This window comes from Melanostigma gelatinosum, assembly GCF_949748355.1.
Source record: "Melanostigma gelatinosum genome assembly, chromosome: 7".
In the NCBI taxonomy this organism is placed as follows: domain Eukaryota; kingdom Metazoa; phylum Chordata; class Actinopteri; order Perciformes; family Zoarcidae; genus Melanostigma; species Melanostigma gelatinosum.
In genome coordinates, this window is record NC_136640.1 from 7,381,083 (window position 1) to 7,403,827 (window position 22,745).

General features: G+C 46.1%; 1 protein-coding gene across 1 annotated transcript; it reads right to left on the reverse strand.

Moving 5' to 3' along the window:
- Positions 1 to 115: 115 nt before the first annotated feature.
- atm (ATM serine/threonine kinase) lies at positions 116 to 22,616 on the reverse strand. Its single transcript, XM_079272399.1, has 63 exons — positions 22,515 to 22,616; positions 22,138 to 22,266; positions 21,866 to 21,984; positions 21,373 to 21,518; positions 21,125 to 21,289; positions 20,783 to 20,948; positions 20,419 to 20,657; positions 19,998 to 20,167; positions 19,697 to 19,875; positions 19,166 to 19,540; positions 18,842 to 19,045; positions 18,436 to 18,537; positions 18,038 to 18,272; positions 17,810 to 17,941; positions 17,559 to 17,684; positions 16,980 to 17,069; positions 16,701 to 16,887; positions 16,385 to 16,578; positions 16,214 to 16,293; positions 15,933 to 16,088; positions 15,356 to 15,431; positions 15,038 to 15,168; positions 14,796 to 14,913; positions 14,532 to 14,702; positions 14,044 to 14,219; positions 13,679 to 13,922; positions 13,146 to 13,261; positions 12,860 to 12,986; positions 12,550 to 12,749; positions 12,281 to 12,458; positions 11,625 to 11,783; positions 11,318 to 11,450; positions 11,118 to 11,213; positions 10,839 to 11,010; positions 10,586 to 10,727; positions 10,243 to 10,419; positions 9,843 to 10,020; positions 9,628 to 9,733; positions 9,318 to 9,476; positions 9,044 to 9,152; positions 8,660 to 8,748; positions 8,443 to 8,545; positions 8,206 to 8,354; positions 7,996 to 8,100; positions 7,775 to 7,894; positions 7,366 to 7,600; positions 7,111 to 7,284; positions 6,833 to 6,952; positions 6,257 to 6,474; positions 5,886 to 6,093; positions 5,655 to 5,780; positions 5,433 to 5,573; positions 5,047 to 5,185; positions 4,747 to 4,829; positions 4,205 to 4,345; positions 3,350 to 3,466; positions 2,986 to 3,135; positions 2,661 to 2,826; positions 2,373 to 2,459; positions 1,929 to 2,043; positions 1,598 to 1,661; positions 1,356 to 1,501; positions 116 to 1,225 (listed from the first exon to the last, which is right to left on the reverse strand). Exons 2-63 carry the CDS (start codon positions 22,207 to 22,209, stop codon positions 1,045 to 1,047), a joined length of 9,282 nt encoding a protein of 3,093 aa, XP_079128525.1. The 5' UTR covers positions 22,210 to 22,266; positions 22,515 to 22,616; the 3' UTR covers positions 116 to 1,044.
- Between the last annotated feature and the right edge of the window lie 129 nt (positions 22,617 to 22,745).

Here is a 22,745-nt window from a genome sequence, read left to right on the forward strand (position 1 = left end):
CGAGCCAATGATTGACAGAAAATGCAGTTATATCTGTAAATAAACTTCAGTCAGTTCAATTGAATAAACAGAGAGATGATGATGAGACAAAAAATGTGTTTTTACTGCTGTTTGTTATATTTATTTAGTGATACAGAAATCATGTTGAATGGCAGCATTCTTTTTTTACAGAACAGGTACACAATACAAAGTATAATCTGTACACATATCGTACATTTCTGAATGCATTCAATATACTCTTGAAGCTTTACAGCACATAACATTCACTCATTTAAACGTAAAAAAAAAACGGAACTGGAAAACAGCTGAACTGAAACAAACTCCTCTTGGATGAGGCTGATCATACATTCATAAGGCGTGTTCATGGTGAACAGCTTCGAGTAGTCATTGGCAAAAACACTTAATAACTTCATACGACAGTCAAAAGCATGAAAACATTCACATGCCATGGGCTAAAAAACACTTTTACATAAACATGTCAGACTCATCTCAGCACGACAGGTCACTGGTCTTTTTAAACTCCCTCAGGATTTTGCAGTAAAGAAAATGTGATTTTATAGTTTGTTTTGCACGAATTAGTGCAAGCAATCTGCCAAACTGAATTGATGTTCTGTTAAAGTGCAAAGGTCAGCAGAAATGAATAATTTGAAAGACAAAAATGTTGGTGTTTAGTCTGAAAATGAGGACTAGAGAAGTCCCTTTTATTGAAGATGGTCAAAAGACCAATAAACAAGTGACCATGGGACTTGTTTCACCATGGTTATAGTCTGAAGCTCATTTGCATAATGTCCTTTTTCCCCTCAAACTATGTGGTGATATTACTCCTTCAAAAACAGACCAACATCATTATTTCTTTTGACGGGTAAAATCTGTTGCAATCCAGATATTTTCAAATAGTTTGACTTCCTAAAGACCTCTTTTTTTTTTCTGGCACAAGCAAAGAGCAAGACGCCTCAGTACTGATCATACAGAGGAGAAGAAGAAAGCGTCCACATCAAACCTGAAGCAGGAACTTAACCAGCGTGCGTGAACCTCCTCTCAAGTCTACACCCAGGCCTGCCAGCCTGGGAAGAGTCTGCTGAGGTTTCCGGGGTCCATGGCTTGCTGGATGAGCAGGTTGACCTGCCCCCCCACGCTGAGCACCGTGCCCTCCTCCACCCCCTTCAGCTTCTCCTGCAGCCGCAGCAGCACCCGCTCCGCCACTTTGTTGAAGCTTTGACTGTCACTGCGGGAGGGAAGAGTATACGATGATGAGACAGAGCTTCAACAGAGACAGAGACGGGACTTCAACATCATCGAAAGGGCCGTTTAGGAAGCAAAAGATTAAAAACAGTTCTCGTCATGTGCTGTAGCACCTGGATTTACAGTGGTTGTCTCTGTCATCTGCCCCCCCCATGGTGGAGCCGAGCGTTGCGTTGAGCTCCTGCTGCTCGTCATGCTGCAGGTAGAAGGCCTTCAGCGGGTTCATGGTCCAGTCGAACAAAGGGTCATACAGCAGCACCTGCACAGCACATGAACACACAGACAACACTTTAAATACGGTGAAAGAAGTCCCACGTGGTTTAAGAGTCTGTGTGTGTGTGTCCAGTGATCGTACCTCTACAATCGTCAGCAGAGCTTCTTGCGAGCTCCTCATCACCCCCATAGTCTTCTCACAACATCTGACCAGAGAAGACAAGTGAAGATCATTCAAATTCTGTATTCATCAGGGTGTCTTTGAAGGCACCACTAACCAAACCGTTTTAAAAATGCCCATTTTACACTGTTGTGACATGAATATGAAATAGTGGAAACCAAAAATGAAACTATGATGAAAAGAAACACGATATGAAAAACATTCTCAGGTCGGACTTCCTATTCGTCTTTGTTTATGAATATTTGATGACATCAGAAAAAACATGTCCTCCTCCCTCACTCCTCCTCCTCACCTCCTAAAAACACCTTCCACTCCAGTGATGCCCATCCCGTCCACAATGTCTCTGGACAGTCTGAAGGGGACAGTCTCGGGGGTGGGGAGGATCTTCCCCTGCTCAAAGGCCACACCTGAACACCAACAGCAATGAAAAGGAAACAGAGAGAGAGAAGTGTGTTTGGATGCATGTTACAGCATTTATTCACAATGTCTTGATCGTTGAGCTTTAAAGAGTTATAAAGCTGTGTGCGTTTTATGGCAAGAGTCCATATCTCATTTCATTTATTGCCAAATCAAAACTGCGTCAAACTCTTCCAGATGCAGGATGGATCTCCTGCAGAGTTACACAAGTCTGCGTCTCTTTGCATGAACTACAGCGAGCTCAGTACAGTCAGCAGTTGTTTACACAGGGTTAACTTTCTATGTTTGCATACATAAAACTCACGAGAATGATTTTTACCTAAATCGATGTGCACCAGTTCAGCAGTCTGCTCATCAACCAGAATATTCTGGATGTGTCTGTCACCCAGACCTACGATGTAGCCAACTGTGGGCACAGAACAGAAACGTTATCAGTTCATCGGTTGAATACAAAAGTCTTTTCTACACTATTATTGGTTATAATGAAATGAATTAATACCAGTAATAATTTGCTATGTCTGTGTCATCATTTATACCGTTTTATACCTTCTTAAGATGACCTGAGGTGTAACCTGGTATTGAGCTGAACACAAGCCCTGGTCTGTACCTATAGAAGAGGTGGCCACACTGCGAGTGTAAGCCAGCCGTTTCTCCATCCACACCGCGGGGTCCAGGAATCGCTCCATGCAGAAATACCTGAAGACCGGCCTGAAGTTCTTGCACACCTCACTGTAGGCCTGGAGCTTCTCATCAAACCCCAGCTTCAGAGCCTCCTGCAGTTGTACCGAAATCAATTCAAATGCAAAGACGGAAAAATACCACGATTAGCAAACCGAGACGGCTGTGGTGTGTCAGAAACAAATCCCTTCGTATTTGTGTATGACTGTGTTGAATATTTTCCATTGAAGCGACGGATATGCTCCGAGCAGTACCATCATCCTCCTGCGGCAGGTCAGGTTGGTCCGGTCCTGAGGTCTGAAGCGTTTGTGGGCTCCTTTAATGGGATCCACCAGAAACTCCCCGATAGGCACCGTGCCTGAACACCACTCCAACACACCGCTGCGCTGTGAGAACGGCACCACCTGGGGTGAAGAAGAGAGAAAGGATTCAGTGGTGTTTTTTTAACTGCTTTGATGGGTTCTTTCAAGAAAATAAGGGAATTACAAGACGACAACACAAAGATCAAACATGTAACCAAAAAAACTCCTCCTGATTGATTATCTTCCCCATGAATTAAAGAGCAAAAGGTTTAAATACGAGATCAAGTGGTGAAAAAAAGGATTAAATGTGTATCACCTTGTATCGTCTGATGTTGAGCTTCCTCTTGCGGGTGTCCGTGTTGCGCTGCAGCAGCATGGAGCACATGCTGAAGACCTGCTGCATCACTGCGTCCTGCCGCAGGTCGTCCTGACCCTGTTAACAAAGAGCGGTCACTGGAGAACATACTGTGGACCGCAGCACCGAGAGCCTCCGTTTAATTCTGTGCTCTACCATTGAAGCAAAGGAATTATTCGTTTTTTGCCATTTTTCTTCTATCAACACTAAAGTCTTCAAAATACAAGAACGGCTCAAGACAGACTCAGTCGTGTGAGATTCATTCTGATTCATGATTGTGTAAGATATCCCGAAATATTCCACATATCTCTCCATGGGACATAAACAAGGGCGAAGAAAGTGACATTGAGAGCAAAGTGATTGAAAAGTAGAGTTCACTGAGGTTAAAGATCGGGGGGCAAAAAACTGCTCTGGCCACCATGACTCTCCTAAGTGTCTAAGTGGTGAATTATTAGCCTTTAAGTGGCTGACAAGTGGTACCGCAAACACAAAACATGCGCGCGCACACACACACACACAAACACACACACACACACAATGTCTCCTGAAGAATGTCCTCATTGCAAAGGTGTCGGAGTAACATATCACACTTTGTATTTGTCCTGGTACAAAAACAAGATGAATCATTGCTGAAGTTAAAAGTGAGCAGGTTCGGAGCTGCTCAGACTTCAATCACACATGACAGCTTTGGCTTCAAGAGATTTGTTTCGTCGAGAACAAACCACATACCCGACAGAAACAAAAGTCTTTGCACACGTTTTGTAACATGAGCTCTCCTCACGTACGAGTCAGGGAATCGAAGACGCACACTCTTACCTTGACCAGTTGTCTTCTGCTCTTGCCGTCGGAGCCGACGCAGTCGATGATCTTGGGCAGGTTGACGCCTCCGACCAGGTGATACTGAGGCATGAAGGATCCGACGGTCACCAGGTTGTCGTAGCATCCAGATGGATCCACCTATTGACACAACGAAACGTGTTCTTTCACAACACGCTTTAAATATACTGTCCTGAGTGTTAAATACCTAAATGTCTCATTTATTAAATGTGGGGTCATGGGCGGAGCTGCTTTGTTCTGTGCTGTTGGTACAAAATGATCAAATGCTGGTTTGATATCTCAAGACATCTGTACCTGATGTGTCATTTGATGCCAACAATGCTCAAGCAACTCAGACGCAACATTTAAATCTTTGTTTTTTCACATTAAGCATAACAAAGTGCATTAGAGCAGGAAATCAATTTTATAAAGTGACATTCAACCAGGATATCAGCAAAATAGAATCCATTGGGTTAATCTGATTAAATCAAATGTAATAGGAAGTCCCTAGCATTCATAAATATTTAAGTGTCATGTTTTACCTTTATCTCCATTGTGGGGATGGCAACCTCATCCAGGTTTTTGATTTGCATGATGGGCTGATCAGCAGGGATGGGAATAGCCTCTATAATGAAAAACACACACAAAGGATGAGGAAACATCGAAATATTTAACACACACATTTAGGGGTAAGAAAGAGATTTCACTCGAATCAAAACAGAAATGTCGAACTTAAAGCCAATTGCAAAGTACGTAGACATTTCAAGGACAGTTATCCTTAAATCCTTGAAAATCCGTCCAGTGCGATTGTCTGTGTACGTCACTGTGCTCGGGCTACTCACTCTTCTCCATCTTGTGCTTGCTGACGTCCATATAAGCCAGAGTGATGTAGGCGTCGCACAGACGCTCGACCCCTCGGATCATCTTGCCTCTCTTCTTCCTGATCCCACCGATGATCTTCTGGGCCACATCGGACCGCTCCTGCACCAGAAGAACTTCACTTGTAAAAACAGAACTGGCTGAGTTTAGAAAAATACATTTGGGAAGGTGAATAAAGGATGAGGGTGAATTTTCTACTTTCTAAAACTGGTATCGAATAAAACTAATGGCTATAACAACATTATGAATATCTTGATTTTATCCAAGAGAGCACTTGAAATTGGGCTTTTATTAAAACCTACTCATGTATTTTCACAGGAAACAGAGAATAATCGAATGAAAGTCCCACCAGGTCGAATGGTGAAGGCTGCCGTGGAGCGCTCTTCGACAGTCGGGTCTTGCAAAAGTTCTCGTCTTTGTTGGCGTTCACCAGGGCGAGGATGATGAAGAGCGTGTGGTGAGGGTGCTCCAGAGACGCTCGGCACATCAGCTGTGGGGAGAGAAAACAACTGAAGCAGCAGCTTTTGATATACAGCTGTTAAAAAAAAAAAAAAAAGGATCTTTGCATTACGTCGCTGAGGACATCGTGGAAGCCGGTATCCTCGCTAATGCCAGTTGCCATCTTGGTTCCCATGCGAGCAGCCAGCTGATACATGAGAGGCAGAAACTTGTAGGAAGGGATCCGCTTCACCCCTTTCTGGAACACAAAATGAGCGAAATGTAAAAGCACTGAGCATCCTTTTTACAGAGCGACTTTAGTCCCAGAATCTAAAGCAAAGCTGCTCGAGCGTGTTTCACTCACCTTCATCATGTCGTTTACGGCCTTAACGCCGGCATTCTCCAGCCACAGTGAAGCCAGGCGAAACACCCAGGTGTCGTGCTCCTCACCTTCCTCCAGACACTGGATGTAATTCTCCACCGCCTTACACAGGAAACGCTGTCTGTCTGCCTGCAGGTTGGACAGGGCCGTCTCATCCAGCACCAGCTCTTTCTGCACCTTTATTGTGTACCTGTGAAGTCAGAAGAGCCCATCTATCAGCCATCTTAAGTCTCCCAATTGCTTTTCATTCATTCACGTAAAATGTTAATGTTTTCCTCGCTGCCGTGTAACAAAAAACAGAGATCTTGTGATTTAAACAAGTGGGAAAAAAAAGCAATTAACAGAGCACACACCTGTTGGAAGTCACGTTACGCTGCTTCATCAAGTCCACTTCTTCTTTGGCCTTCTCCAGCAGCGCCTGCTTGTTCTCAAACTCAGACGAGTTCATGTATTTGTCGATGCTCTGGTACTGAGCGTCAGAGAAGCGGGCCAGAGACAGGAAGGCCTCAGTCCGCTGACTCTGCAGCCTGGAGTCCTGAACTCCTGATTCCTCCTCGATCACCGCCACTGCCTGACAGAAGGGCACAGGAGACACTTTAACAGCTTCTCTGTCAAAAGCTACCGGGACATAAATGATGGGTCATTTCTCTGAGCGAGGCCTGCTGTGTGGGCACAAATATGTGTACTTCAGGGTGTGAAGAGAGATTCATCAGGTTACACATATTAGATATTTTGAGACGTTTCCATTTCTGTTTGTCGCCTGAAAAAATGCCATGAAAAAAAACAACATTTTATGAGTTTTCCAGGAACGATGGACACCACTGTTTATATTTTGCTGTTTCCCTGAGCAGATATCCATGACAATACTGTAAGTCATACAACAAGGCTTGCCCGTAAATCTGGCCTGTTGTCGTTTAGCTTCCTCTTACCCTCTCCAGGTATTTCTCCAGGATTACTCCGGGGCTTTCCAGGCAAGTCTCAGCCAGCCAGTTACCACACAGCCTGAGGCACTCAGTGTAGACCGGGGCCAGAGCAGGATCCATGCCCACCTGGTCAACAAAACCACAAAACAGACAGAATAGTTCAACGATGTCTCTTGACATTTTGGGATTTTAGGATGTTCCATAATTAAAGTAATGTTTTTTTCACAGATGCTAAATATCCACGTTTTTGGGGGGATTTGTTTGTCTGCGGGTTTCGGTCTGACCTTCTCCTCGAGGTTGTGTATCATCTGTCTCAGCAGACCCAGGGCCAGTCCCTGCTCCCCTTTTACCCAGAACACCTGGGCCTCTTCTAGTTGCCATGATAAGACAGGGAACGACGCCCAGGACCCCCCACCACCACCATGCTGCTTCATCTGGAAGACTGCCCGCTCTGCGAGCTGGACAGGAATCACAACACTGTGAGTACTTTGTAGTTAAAATAAAAGACACACAAACACACACACACACACACACACTACCTGTGTATTCCCGGCCTTTCGAGCCAGCCGGCAGAGCTCCATGAGGTGGTCAGTGAGCACCGAGCTGAGGTACCGGGTGCTGTCGGAGTCTCCCGCCCTGGATATCAGGGTGTGCTGGGCCACAGTGCGGACGGCCAGAATGGGCTCCACCAAAGCAAAGTCACTGTCAGCGAGCAGCTGGGAGTGCTGTCGCCACTGGCTGCAAACTTCCCTCAGAGTCAACTCTGAGAAGGGTCTGATATTAAAAATACATACAACAAATATCTCATTAGGAATGTTTCTATGAGACATCTGGACATCTCCATCAGCCCAACCCAAGACGGCAGGGAACAAGACTTCCACACAGACATCCTCAAGACTCCTTCCTGTGTGACTAACAATGTTACTCATGTGTGACTGCTCACATCACCTGGAGAAGAGCTGTTTAACACTCTCCAGCTCCCTGATGCTCTGCAGGTTCCTGAGAGACGGGTACAGAGAAGACACAGCCTCCAGACTGCCTCTGCACAGCTCCTCCACATCTGCACCCCTGTGGAAAGACACGAGCACATAGATAAGTGGATTACTTTACGAGTGGGGAAAAGTGAATGAAGAGTTCAAACTTGAAATGTCGTGAGATGTCTATAATACCTGGCCTGTTTCATAGTTTCATCAAATATGGAGAACTCTTTGTCCCTCAGCGCTTGCAGGGAACAAAACACTGATTCATGGAAGCTGGGTTTGGTTTTCTCATTCCTGACACAACAAATTAGATTCGGAGCGGGAAAAAAAAAAAGGTATTAAGTGAGAGATTGCCTCTGCTTCTCTGATGGGTTACAATTGTGTTTAGTGTCGCCTCACCTCTCTGGCAGCTCACAGTCCCACTGCGTGTTCCTCCAGGCGGCCTGGAAGCGGAGCTCTCTCAGCTCAGCTCCCCACTCCACCCCCTCGCTCTCCAGACCCCTCATGTAGGTGGCGAGGATGCTGCTCAGACCGAAGTTCTGCAGGCCCTGTTGGTGCAAACGCTACAACTGAAGAGGCTGCGTTACATGCATCAACACCCGGAGTGAGAATCTGAATTTTCCTTCGTTATTTTACCTCCACAATTCCCACTTGACGAGTGACCTCAGGCAGTGTCGTGTGCAGGTCGTATGAAGTCAGGGCCTTCCCCCACATAGCCTCATGCTCATAGGTTCGAATCCTATAAATTCGTGTGACAAAACGACCTTTGTAGTTCTGATAGTGATTCAACGCTGCAGGGAACGAGTGATGACGTGAAAGGGATGCAGGTCTCATGAATCTACTTATTGATTACCTCGTCAGTGGACTGGTCAGCGTCTCCCCGCCGCAGCCATACAGACTGTCGGGCTCTCCGATGCTGCGATACACCTCAATCAGCAGCTCCTACAAAAAACGGGAGAGAGAGTGGAAATAAATCCTCGAAAGCTCACGACAGAATGACTTTATATTGGATTGCGTACTATTTTCCAGCCATTTACACTGTTCTGCCTTACAATGCAAGTTGTGTGCATTTGTCAGAGGTTTTGAAGTTGTTGGTCATTAAACTGGACTCATATTGGGCAATAAACAATCTAACTTTAACTGCTTCGAGGGGCATTTTTGATTTCAGGGAGAAATCTGAATGAGCAGATTGCTTTGTATTGTTGATTCAGAAAACAAACTTGATGAAAAGACTGACCTGCAGGCTGATATTGGTGTCTTCCATACTCTTCTCAGTGAGGCTGGAGATGGTTAAATTCTGGCTGTTCTCTTCAAAATTGATCTTACGTGTTGTTCTGGACTTGGTTCTGCAGATTTGGTAAAAACATGGATCAAATGAAAGGATAATTGGATGAAACTCTCTAAATGCTCTCGTTTTTCAGATGTTTCAAAAAATTGTATATGCCGGTACATATTGTTTCTCAGTAGAATGTTGAACTGAAATAATATGTAAATGTCTTCAAGTTGCATACCGTCGGCTTTCCTCCATGTTAGCTTTGATCTTATCCACGTAGATCTCAGTGTACAGCAGAGCGGTGAAATGTGCTGAGCAGGACTGAGCAGCTTTGGCCACCTCCAGGTAGTTCAGCTCCAGCCAGAAGTTTGAGTCACACACCGTGCCACAGGAGGTGCTGGAAGAACGACACAGTGTTTATTTCAAAAGACACTGTTTGTCAGTTTACGTGAACCTTCCGTGAACAAAGACACAAATCAGAGTAAGAGCACGTCCAAATACAGTCCCTGAACATCCGACACATATTTGGTTACAATAAGAGTGCAGACCTATCAGCTTCCAGTGCTCTCTGTTGGTGTCTCAGATAGTCAATAACAGCAAGCATTGTACGAAGAGAGGTCTTGTCGTACAAGCCCTGACTGGCAGCATCTGACTCTGTAAAGAATAACACATTTTAATCACAAACAAACACAAAAACATACAAACTCTTGAATGTGAGTGGACGGAGAGACAGGCATATTATTTGTCACACTCTCAAGCTTACCGGAGTCAGAGTTGAGAGGTGTGGCAGAGCGACTGGCAGCCTGAGCGCTTCTGGAACAAAAGCTGAAGAAGTCCCGAATGTGGGAGGAGAGCAACTCCCTCCACACACCATTGCGGTCTTCCAGAAGGATGGAGTGAATGATGAGCGGCAGCAGCCTCTGACAGCAGTCCACCCTCACCTGGAGACGGACCGAGGAAAGAAAGGCGCTGTTAGAGCCGGAGCGCCGGGTTCAAACTAGAACTGGTTGATGGAAAGCATGAGACAAAATGTGGACCACGAATGCTACAAAATGCTCTAAAACACAATCCAAGATGTGGATACTTTCTGCACATGGAACCACATTCAAACTGTGTATGTGTAGGCAGGGTAACAGCTCTTCAGCTAACTTCTGTGTGCTCACCAGACACAGCGGTCGGGACAGCAGCAGGGCTTCACTCCTGACTCCTTCGCTGTCGAGCAGGGCGCTGCACAGAGCCTTCAGCCAGGCCTTGTGGCCGCCTGCCTGAGGAATCCAAAGCTCCTGATTTACCAGCTTCTCCCTGGCCTTCAAACTCTCCTCAGCACTCACGACTGCCACCTAATTAAGGAAAGCCAGTGGTGAAGATACAGATGTTACATGTGCATACTCGAAAACACATTCATACAAGTGAGGGAAATACAACTGGAGAGCAAAGTGGTAAAAAAGGGTTGATCTTTTTTTGTTGATGAGTATACATACACACTGTTAAACCTCCATAACCTACCTTCTCCTTGGCCTTTCTAAAGGGGTTGAGGTAGGCCAGCATGGGGTCTCTGTTGTCTTTGTGTTGCTCCCAGAAATCGACTCCAGACTGAGTGGCGAGGATGCTCTTCACACACCAAGCGGCCGCCTGCCTCACCTCGATACTGGCAAGACAACCGCAGCACAGAAGACAGTAAATACAAACACAAGCCGCTCCCTACGCCATCGTCGTGTACAACAAACGTTTGATTGCTGAGATCTAGGCTTCAGCGTACCGCTGTTGAGTGAGTGCGTCGTTCATGCAGTTGAGGACGATGTAAAGACACTGTGACTCGGTTGAGGTGAAGAGGGACACCGCCTTTTCATACAGGGGGTCTCTGCCATGAAGCAGGGCGATGGTGGAGAAATCCACAGGACCCAGTTCCCCCAGACAGCTGCCCGCTGCCTCTGCAGGAACAGATTTGTGTTTGTACTCGTGGAAAATGATTAATGTGTCCAGACAAGGCTGAGAACACAGCATACTGTCGCCGTGGGAGGTTTTTTTGATTTCATACCAAGAATGTCGGCTCCTCCCGGGTGGTTGGCTGCGAGCTTACAGAGCTGCAGCAGACTGAGAACCAGCTTCACCAGCACACTGTCAGTGGGTTCAGCTACAGGGAGGACAGAGACGAGTGCGAGAACAAGCTCATTAGACATTCATAACGTTATTATCCGTAGACCATTTTTCCTCAGCTAACCGGCTTCAGCACCGTACCGTGGCACTCTTTGAGCAGCTCTCTGATCTGTCCCTTGTTGTCGTGCAGCTGTCTGGTGAGCTCCTTCAGCCCCTCCAGTCTGGTCAAAGGTAAGGAGTCACATGACGTCACTGACAGGAAGTGAGCTATCTCCTGTGAAAGGGAAACATGGAGGATGTAGGTCAGCAATGAAATTTTGAATTGTCCGTTTTCATTGACACCCATGAAATTTCCACCCCGCGAGTCACTGAGAAATCAGAGCTACATATGCATAAAAAATGACTTGTGTACATGATACAAACACATGGTTATTAGTTTGGTTATTACCTGTCTCAGTGTGAAGCTCCCAGTGTTATATTTGAGCGTGTGCTGTACAGAGCGCAGCTCTCTGAACTCAGGGAGGTCAGGAAAAGGCTCCAGCCTGCTGATGGCTCCTTTTAACTTCTGTTGATTTTCTATCACGAGGAACTGCAACAGACTGTTCACCTAGAGGGGCCAGAGAGGAGTAACAATGCAGGTAGAATGTGGCTCGCAAATGCTAAAAAGGAGACAGATATTTCTCTAAAAACAGTGCAAAGTGAAAAACAGCAATACATGATTTAAGGGGAGCTTGGGAAGTGAAGAAACAGTCGTTAAGTCTTTAAATCCAAGAAGCATTTATCAAATAAGTAGCAACCAGTCCACTCTTTTGTCTGGGACTTTTGCATTTGTGGTTTTTTTTGTGGCACTTCTCCGTGGATGTAAAAACTCTCTAAAAGAGTCATATCTAGAAAAATGTTCATACAAGAACCTAAATGTTCAGATGTGAATGAAGTGGGCGCTTCTGTCCACTGCGTGACATACCTGCATGTGGCAGTTTTGCTTAATGCATGCCTTCTCCAATGCATAAGTCTGTTGCATTTTCCTTTAATTACACATCATTTCATTGAATCTGCTAACATGCAAAACAGGAGACTCCTGTACATCGACTCCCGGTTGCTTACCTGCTGTGAGATGGCGGGCCGGCTTTTCACCTGAGCTGTGAGAGTCCCGACGATGACCTGCAGGTGGCAGTCCAGAGCGTCATCACAGAACTCCAGAGCTGCCCGACACACAGACGTCAACAGGTCGCAGCACAGGGAGAGGCTCCGGTTCGAAACCTCGTCATCACATTGAACCGGTCTGAGGACGAGAGAAAGACGGGAAGACGACATAGTGAGTGGCTTGTGCCCACACAGCGCGTGTGATACTGTGAATGTTTGTGCGCACCAACCTGCTGTTGAGATGGTGGATGAGTGTGTAGATGATGTCCCTGAGCACGAAGGCCCAGGCTCCCCCGAGGCCGTCCTTCACCTCTCTGAGCAGCAGGTTGACAAACAGGTGGTACATGAGGAGGATGCGATGACGCTCATAGCCGTTGGTCGTCTCCGCTGCTCTTTCACACACCGCCAGCAGAATCCTCTGGATAGAAATCTACAGCACAATGCAGGGACGATAAGCGGGTTACGAGCTGCTAAAAACTACTTCAGAGCAAAATACTGTTGGTCAATGAAACCACGTGAGGGATAACTTGCAAGTCTTACCGGAGTTTTTGAAAGAATGGCGACCAAAGTCTTGCGGTTTGCGCTGTGGCACTTGCTGAGGTAGTCCAGTGTCGCTCTAATGACATAGGAGCTGAAGTACGGTGGGTTTGGTACAGGGTCCAGCTCCCTGAGGACCGGTAAACAGATATTTTGTCACATTTTCTTCGATTTAGACAAACAACTTTTATTAACGTCTCGGCCAGGGTGAGTAAATAGAAAAACAAATGAACAAATAAATAAAATAGACTCATATGAGGAAAGTATGGTCAATTTGAACAACCATTACCCTGTGAAGCGGTTCAGGTCTCCTCTGTCCCCTTCAGCTCCACTTCCTTCGTACAGAGTCATCAGCAGCTCAACCACTATGTCCGCCAGGTTACTGTGGATCAGGTTGTCAATTTGCTGCGGAGACATGCACAAACAATTTGCCATTGAATTGCTGGATCTCTACGGCACACACTGCACACTCAGTTGAGCCTTTGATCCGGGTACATCTTCACAGGTGAGCAACTTATTCAGACTGTGGCGACACATTCTGAAAAAGTAACGTGTACATGAGACTAATGTGCAAAAGTCCCACAACAAAGAGCATGCCGACACATTATGGAAACCTCACAACAGTCGCTGTCCTTTTGCACTTCAGATGGAGCTTCTACCAACAACTTTAATGTGATTTAGATCAGCGTGCAGCAAGTCCACACCTGGTGCTGAAAATCATATGTATTTGCTTTCCCTCTCTGTCTGATTTCACTATTTTCAAAAGTGAATTACTGTCACGAGGTGATCAAATTATAAAAGCTGCATAATAGCCGTGCTTACCTGTTTGCCCAGACAGTTGGCATCTTTGAGCAGGTCGTACACTTTGTGGGCCTTCTCTCTCTGCTGTGCCACCTGTGAATCCTGGCCCGGCAAGGCAAAGTATGGCAGGATGTTGACCATGATGTTGGGGAAACAGTCGGCCAGTAACCCTTTCCAGTCCTTCTCAAGATACCTGCCGATAGACTTCACCTGCTCAAAGTCATCCAGGAAGACCAGGTGGGGGATTAACACCTGGTAGGAAGAGCTTCAAGGGGACACAAGACAACAGCTATGTTGGGTTTTATTGTCGTCATTGCATACCGGGGAAAACAACATCAAATGGAGTTGTGACTTAAAATGAAAAGAACAGAAGTTAAGTCCCTCACTTGTAGAAGTCTTTGACTGTGTCGTGGTCTAGGAGGGTGTAGGGGAAAGATCCAAGAGTGTAGCGATCGTCAGACTGTCTCTGCGCCAGCCACTCAGCGACCAGGTAGTACAGGTGAGAACTGACAAATGTTTTCACACTGCTGTAGCCCAGCGCTCTGGACACACTGCACAGCATCTGTGACAAAAAGAAGGACAGACACGGTTCCTCTCACTCTGCTCTTTCTGCAGTTTGTTGGTTTATAGGGAAGAAGGGCAGGCTTCGCATTCCTTTTTAGGTCATACTGTGATGCATAAAGATGAGCTCAAGTGTCAGATTAGTGGTGCAAAAGTAACATTTACTTGTGAAAGCAATTTGGACGATGCTGTATGACGTTACAAACGTCTTGCACAGACACTACTTTGATTGATTCAGTTTCAAAATTGTATTTTTAAAACTGCATTCAGCATTTTGATCCTTTCACAATGCACCGGGCCCCGACATCGTCACCTTTTTGATGAGCTGTTCCTCGATGTCGTTCTCCTTGTAGGACTGGAAGAGGGCAAACAGAGACTGCTTTTCACAGACTGGGCTACAACACAGCACAACGGACAAAGTCTTCAACAGGGTGGCCTTGCGGTTAAACAACTCGTCCTTCTGGTCTTCGGAAGAGCTGCTTCTCTGTGTACGGTCACACAGACACAAGAAGCATTAGGAGAGTCAAACAGAGGTGGAACAAACACACGCGTAATGCAGTCTTCCTAATGAACTCACCGGGAGCTTCATTCCTTCCTGAGCCTTCAGGTAAACGTTCTCAAAAGCCGCCTGCTGGTGTTTAAGCGGCAGCATGTTCCTCTTATCTGGATGCTCTGGTCTCGTCTCCAGAAACAACCTGGAGACGCAGGAGGCACAATGGTGACAACCAGATCCATGATTTACCATGTTCAGAAGTGAGGTATATTGTGTGATGTACATCTTTCACTGAAATGTATCATCAGCTCCCGGCTAAAGCGTACCTCTCCACTGACATGGCTACCAGCATGCGGACTTGGTGGTGGGCGTCTGCGAGGTGAGAAGGAAGGATGACCGACACCGGGCAATCTTCCTCTCTGATACTTAAGACTGCCCAATTACAACAAGGGTCGGCCTGTCAGAGGGGAGGGACAGAAAATATAGAAAGCAGCTTTAATATTTTGACTACGAAAACACACTAGCCAGCAATAAACCCAGTCGTCTTCACAGTCAAGTTTATGCAACTAACATATGGAACATATAAATAGAAACGCTGCATTTCATGGTTGTGCAGATACATAACAATAACTGTGAGAGCTCACCTCCAGCAAGGCAACCAGACATCTCACTAACGCAGCTCGGACAGCTGCCATGCATTTCCCCGTTTGACTCAGGAAACTGAAACACGTTATAGGGATTGAGTTAGTATCAGAATACCCATACTTCCATATATTTATTATGCTAGAAAAAGATTTAGTATTTCCTAATACATGGTCTGGCAAATGCAGTATGCATGCTCATTGACAGCTTCAAATTTCAGACTGTGGACTGCGACGGATATATGAGCAAGAGGGTCAAAGACAGGACACACGTTGTAAGGGCAGCTGCAGTACGTACCAAAAGTAAAAAGAAAAAGCACGCGATTTAGAACGCAGCTCAAGTTGCCGACTGGTTAAGAACGAGTGGATCGACATTCACAGAATACTGAGGTTCACGTTTCCAATTCTCATATTGTAGCCATCCCTTCAAAATTTAATAACAAAATAACTTTTAGAAGAGACTTTGTTTTCCCGAGGCTTTGTTTCACTTGATCCTCCTCCTTCAAAGACTGCTGGCTCCTTGCCACAGAGGCTTCCCTTTAAGTCATAATCTCTCATGCGGTAAAAATATGCTGCTAACCAGAATCCAGACACCACTTTCAGCAGAGATCCCTGAACATGTCTCATCTCCTCCGGCATGTGGTGGGTTTTCCCGAGGCTCGTGATGGAGGGCAACAAACCCAGCAGGACAGCAGCGCAGATCTCCTGGTCCTGACGGTACGAAGAACACAGGTCCCTGTAAACACAGCAGCAGCACAAACAAAATACATGAACTAAACTTCTCTATTTCACTTCATAAAGACAGAAATGGATGCATTCTAAAAGAAAACATTCATTTGTGTGGCAGAAAGATTTCCCTACGCCAGAGGACGGAGCAGGGAATCAAACTCCTCCGGAGAGAGCGAGTCCTCAGCTGGAAGCTTCTTCAACAGGACAAGATACTGGAAGAGAACCAGATATTAATGTTCAGCCGCTGAACCACCATTATTGCCGCTGCAACCGCGACTCTCCACGGCTACATCTGCTACCCACCATGTTGAGGTGCAGCGCTTTGGTGGAGTCCATCTGCTCCACCAGCAGCAGCAGCCTGCGCCGCACCTCCTGTGGTTTGAAAAGCAGGCCGTGGACGTGCTGGATGGAGCCGCACTCGCACAGGAGCTCCAGGACCGCGAGGAGAGCCACGTCCTGTTGGGCCAGATGATCGTCTGCTAACAGACTTTTTGCACCTGCCGGAGGACAGAACCGGGATTCTTTTAACAGTCATCCACTGACTTGGCTTTACTGGTGTCTGGTTCCTTCTTTCTTTCCAATCCCACACTGACACAGAGAGCAAGTGATCCCTTCGTACCTGGCCCACAGGAAGCCTCGCCGTTGTCTCCCTTCTGTCTGTGACTCCCATCGGTGCTGCTGTGGGACTCGTCGCCCTCATCAAACAGGTCAATGTCGTCCCCTTGTTGAGTTCTGGTCACGTCCAAGTCATCATCCATATGATCGTCATCGTCCACAACACTGACTTTCTTAGAAATGCTGCTTAACTGAGGAGATTTATATTTATTGATTTTTCATTTTTTATCCTCGAGCAACAAACATCTTGAATATGCCACGTACGTAAATATATGTCACTTACCAACAGTTTGCAGATCTCAGCCAGTTCACTGAGGAGACTGGCCGGCAGAATCATCATGAACAGACTGGAGGAGATAAGACAACCGCTGTCCTGCAGAAGTAAGGACAAAGATTTACTCAAAAACAAAGAGCTCTTGGACAGCATCCTTCATTTTGACCGGTGATTCACATTTGTATCTGTGTGATGTCAGCATTGTGCATCCTGTCATGATGGAGGCTAGCGCTGGGCAATAAGGAGAAAATCAACAATACCATATTTTTGACCAAATGCCTCGATTTCCATACTGCTACGATATTGCAGGGTTGACGATTGGTTCTTTCAGAAAATATTTACCCAATAAGATTTGTGATGAATAATCATCAGTGATGACTAAGTATGTGAAGGCAAATAATAGAACAGCTTGAACAGTCTGGGAAGAAGACTGCAGAAAAATACATCACTTCAATGCAGCCTTTAAAACCTGGAAAAGACAACACTTGCCATATTACAACAACCAAAATATAAGCATTATCTGGTCCCATATCACGATGTCAATGTCATATGAATACATTGCCCAGCCCGAATGCAGACTTGTGTCACCTTGTTGGTTCTGCTGGCTGACTGCGAGCAGAGCTTCATGACAGATCTCAGTGTGCTCATGGTTCCTTCCTCGGTCATCTTCACTCTCACACTAGAAACAAAGCCACTGAAGTCCTGGGCCACGGCCTGGGAACGAAAACACACCAACGACCTTAACCCTCTCTGTTTTGACGTGATGTTTTAATGTTTAAGAGGCTGGGATGATTTATCACCGAGAATGATGAATCTACTGCGATGCATCGGAATGCTACCTTGGCTTTAGTGTAGAGTTGTGAGCGGCAGGCCTCCTCCTCAGTCAGAAACCCAGTGGACACGTAAGCAGCTAGAACTCCAGTCAGCAGACTGAAACAGCGCACCAGATACTCTGGAGGCGTGGACTGAGACTGTGGTCGGGGGGGGGGGGGGACATCAGAATAAATACCAGACGTCCCTGTGACGACTATACAGACACAAACACACAAGCATCAACTCCCACTCACATCGGGAGAGTAGCAGTTGAGTAGGTTGTCAGCCACACAGAGCAGGGATTGCTCCAACTTGTTTCTGAGGAAGGGGACGGCGGCGAACTGGCCGTCCGTTGAAGCCGCTGTCGCTGTATCGCCAGCGTCTCGCCTCGGTGACGGCAGCGTGTCGAAGCTGAACTGCAGGTAAAGCCTCTCGATCTCCTCCAGGTTGTCTTTGGCGTTGGATGTTGTTTGTTCTTCAGAAAAGGCACTTTAAAAAAAAAAAAAAAAACAGGAGTTGAAAGATGAATTGTTTCTATTCCAAAAACGGCAATCGACACATGGATTGTGCAAAAAGGACGACGGTTTGTCGTCATCGTTTGTCTGTGATTTTGGTACTCTGTACACTCAGCGTGTGAGACCAGGACCCTCACCTTTCTACTCCCTCAGGACCCAGCAGACGCTTCAGCCCAGCTCTGGTGTCTTTCAAGGTCAGCGAGACCAAGATGTTCGCTATTAGGTTGTAAGGAAAGTCTCTGCACACAAGATCACAATCAAGCATTCATTTAGAGACCTTTATTTTAAAATCAAAGAAAGATAGATCCATCTTAAGCTCCATCACGGAGCTTATATTTTCTGTTTCTGTAAACGCAGCACAGTGCATCACCGGGGGAACACCCGTCTGTAACTGGAGCTTCCCACCGTTTAAGCACGAACGCAGTCTCAAGATATTACGATTCACGTCCTTAAACAAGCGGGTACTGAACCAGGATGAATGTATCTCCAGTCAAAGTCCCATAAACCCACAGTTAACATGGAAAAACAAACACAAAGCCAAACCTGCAAATGATGGGGTGAGGTCTGGAGCTATCCTCCATCTCTTCGCTCTGATCGGTCATCAGCAGCCAGGCTATAAGGGTCTCCTTCAGGTTGGATGTCGCAGAACCCTCTGTGGCCCCCACATAGTCCCTCCCTGAGCTCGAGATGATACTTTTAGGGGTCGGACAGTTCAGCAGGGCCTGGGCCAGACAGAGAGCAGCACCGCTGTGGAAAGAGAGAAACGAGGGGCTACTAAATGCAAACACAAAAACCCACACATCATAACAACACATCTTCAGTATTAACAAATGTATTGATATATGTCGAGGAATGGCGAAGACTCACTGAGACGGTTTGCATGCTGATCCACAGAAGAGCTTCCAGAATTCTGTATTTCTCATATTGATGAGTCCACCGTGGACAATAGACCTCAGCAGGTCCAGGCTGAGGGTCTCTGTCTGAGGTGAGCTGACCCCTCGCATGGCCAGGGCCCACACCCGACCCCACAGCCGGGCCAGCTCCGTCCTGTGGACGCGGGCCCTTTCCGGGTAGCCGGCCTGGCACCGGGCCACCTCCCTCAGGCAACGCAGCACGTACGGCCCCCTCTCTCCTCTCCGCTGCTCTGCCAGGAGCTGGTACAACACCGACAGCAGCGGGACCAGCTCCTGGCCGGGCACCATGGACGGGTACTTGGAGGTGAGCACTGCAGTGATCTGCAGCCTGAGAAGAGGAAAGGAGGGTTTGAATATCATCACAAGCTACTTTCAGTGTTTTTCTACCACAAAATAAATATTGTTATTTTTGGAAAGTCATACTCAGAACTGACTTATTTACCTTTAAAACGTTCTTATTTTTATTGTAATGAGATTTTCATACCATGGTATGACATCAAAGTCATTATGCTGAGGCTGCAGATGGTCCCGGAGGACCTCCCAGCCCACTTCAATGCGCCGGCGCTTGCTGGCTGCACCATGGGTGGGACTGCCCACGTGGGTGGCTCTGACGGAGTCCTGGGTCACCTCCACAATATGGGGGTCATTGTCATCCCTGAACAGCTGCATGCAGGAAACACAAGGACATGGGCTTGACAACTCAGCATTTAACATTAGCTGTTGTATAAACACGAACATAAAATAAATGTGTCATTTTTGCACACTTGAGACTTGAACTGTGTTACCTGATGACAGATGTCAGCTGTGAGCTCAGTGAGATTGTCTTTGACAGCTATGTGTCGTGTCCCAGTGACGTACTTCCCTCTGCTGCCTATTTGGCTAATTTCTCTGATTAAGGCGTCATACAGGTTGTACAGCAGACTCCCCCACCGGGTCCAGTCCTCAGCATGAGCACCTAAAATATGAGAGAGTCTTAGTTCAAGATCATACCTGTGGTTTAAAACATTTAATCACCTTTAAATCACATATTCACAACAATTATCCAAAGCAAACCCTGTTCAGCCACTGGTTTTTCATCACAATAGTGTTATCAGCCTTAAGGAACTACAAACAACCCACGATAAAGCCTGTCTACCGCACAATGACAACTTACGGTGTCACCACCGAAGAGAAACAAAAATTGTTAAAAAGAAATGATTACTCCACCTGTGTCTTCCGTCTTGGCTCCTTTGGGGTGGTGGGCACAAATCTGCAGGTTAAAGAACTCCACGATCTCCTCTTTGAGAGCTGCACTGGGCCTCATATCCGCCCAGACATACAGTATAGAAGGCAGAAGCTCCTCTCCCAGGTGGCACACCCTCATGCGACAGTTCATGGCCGCGGATCTCAAGAAGATGTTGAGCGCCGAGACGAGGTGCTCCAAAACAGTCAAGTGTTTCTCCTGCCTAGCAGGATCACAGGATTTTGAAAAGACGACAACAAGAGCATCTATTTGTCCTAGTGGGTGTACATTGTGTGGCAAAATAATACACTTTAATGTTTAAAAAAAATGATTAAAAAAAGTCTTCACCTGGCATTTAGAAGTGCTTTGGAGAAGAAGCTGAACAGAGCGTCGTTGAATCCGTCGGTCTGCATGCAGCAGCCCTGCACCACCGTGTGGATCACTCTGCTCACCAAAACACGGTTGATGGACTTGGACGAAGTATGAAACAGGTCGCAGTATAAGTTCAGAAGATCTAAGGATCACAAATATAAACAAAGGCAAGTTTGTATTACAATATCAGACATCAGTAATAACACAGTATAACCTAAAGCAATAATTAAAGATTAGTGTCATAGTTCATGAAATGTTGCTAAAATTGTCATAACATTTATATGGAATATATGTAGTTTGAATGGATGTCCCACTGACTGTGCCACTGCTGTTGAGGGATGTCACACCAGTACTTGCGGACAGAGAGGATGTCCTTTACTAAGAGGCTGCTATAATCTTGTCCATAAGCTGAACAGCTGAATGAATTCTGCAGGACGTCCATCACATGTTTCAGCATCTCACCGCACTTAAGACGAGGCTCGCCTGCAGAGAGAGAGAGACACTTTAACTGCAGTCCCAACAATACGTTCAACTGAACGAAAGATATTGTGAAAAAAAGTCAGTACGTTTGTTTGCGTAACGAATGAAGTATTTGATCAAGCTGCACATTTCCGCCATCTTCTTCTGCCGCGTGGCGAGAGTAGTCGCAGTGACGTTGGATTTACTTGATTGCATGCCTTCTGTCTCCTTCTGGACATAACGCTGCAAAAATCTGACATGGGGAGGGAAAAAACTGAATAGAAAGTGCTTATTCAGCAAGACCATCGCATCTGACGGATAACTGAACCTAATAAAACCCAAACTTACATGTATGTTGCACAATATGGAATGAGAAAAGATTACTGGGGAAAAAAATCAGCCATTGTAATTATACAAACATCATATTTAGTATGTTGTTAAGTGCAGTAGGTCAAATTATCATTTGAATAATGGACACAGGAAGGTTCCCAGAAGTCAACTGGTATTCATTTGTGAGTGATGCAATGAAACAAAAGTGAAACTAAACAGATCAAAGCTTAAGTAAGATGTGCAAGTGTACAATAACACATATCGGATTACCTGAAAACAGCATCCCATGTGAGTTGCTTGGAGCCTTTAGCTTTGGGTCCGGAGGTACGATCCAACTCCTGTACAACATCTGGACTTCGAATTAGTCTCCTGAAGCGTTCAGCTTCTTTCTGGAAGCAGGAAGAGAGGATACAACTGTGTAAAGTGTAGGATTTGTGCCGCACTTACTGGTTCAACTTGATTACAGTGAGGCTGACAAAAAAGCGTGGGATAATATATCTGATTACAATGTTTAAATGCAGTTCATATGCAGGTGTGATTACCTTCCTCTCTGTGGCCTTGTCATTCTCCAGCCCCCTGCAGCAGACCAGGAGATCATGAAGAGCCAGACTCATGGTGCTTCACAGTAGACGAGGGCGCAGCTTTCATCAATGCAGATAAGGCTTTTCTACCTGCAGGAGCAGGATGTTGACAGGAGAGAATGTTGATTGTTGGTCCACATTATACAAAGCACTCCTGGCATAATATTGACATTAAATGGCAGTTTAACTACCTACCAGTTAACCAAAATACAACAATTCACTTTACATTACCTTAGCTACAGTAGCAGCAGCTACTTTAGCAACACAACATTGCGAGATTTAGTTGTTGTTTTGATTCACAAACGTCCATTCAAACACAACTCAGTCCGTCCACTGACCTTTGGTGGCTGTCCTGATTTTAGAGACGGAGCTGTCACACATTTACGTTCAGATGTTCACTGAGGTGCATCGGTTCCTGGTTGAGCTCCTGATTACTTTTTGCTTTTCCATCCTGACGCGCGTTAACGGACACACGCACGCACACGCAGACCAAGCAGGGAAATTCCCGCGCCGGCATCAGCAGCGAAGTGGTCACGTCCCTTCCTGGTCACGGATATAACCGAGTGTCT

What these genes read in the sequence shown, in the direction of transcription:
- atm (XM_079272399.1), bottom strand. Translation starts at nt 22,209, where the DNA reads ATGAGTCTGGCTCTTCATGATCTCCTGGTCTGCTGCAGGGGGCTGGAG. An exon ending in GGTCCTGAGGGAGTAGAAAG is followed by an intron (nt 18,273 to 18,435) that starts GTGAGGGTCCTG and finishes TTTTTTTTAAAG; the next exon opens with TGCCTTTTCTGAAGAACAAA. An exon ending in CGAGGCTTCCTGTGGGCCAG is followed by an intron (nt 16,579 to 16,700) that starts GTACGAAGGGAT and finishes GTCCTCCGGCAG; the next exon opens with GTGCAAAAAGTCTGTTAGCA.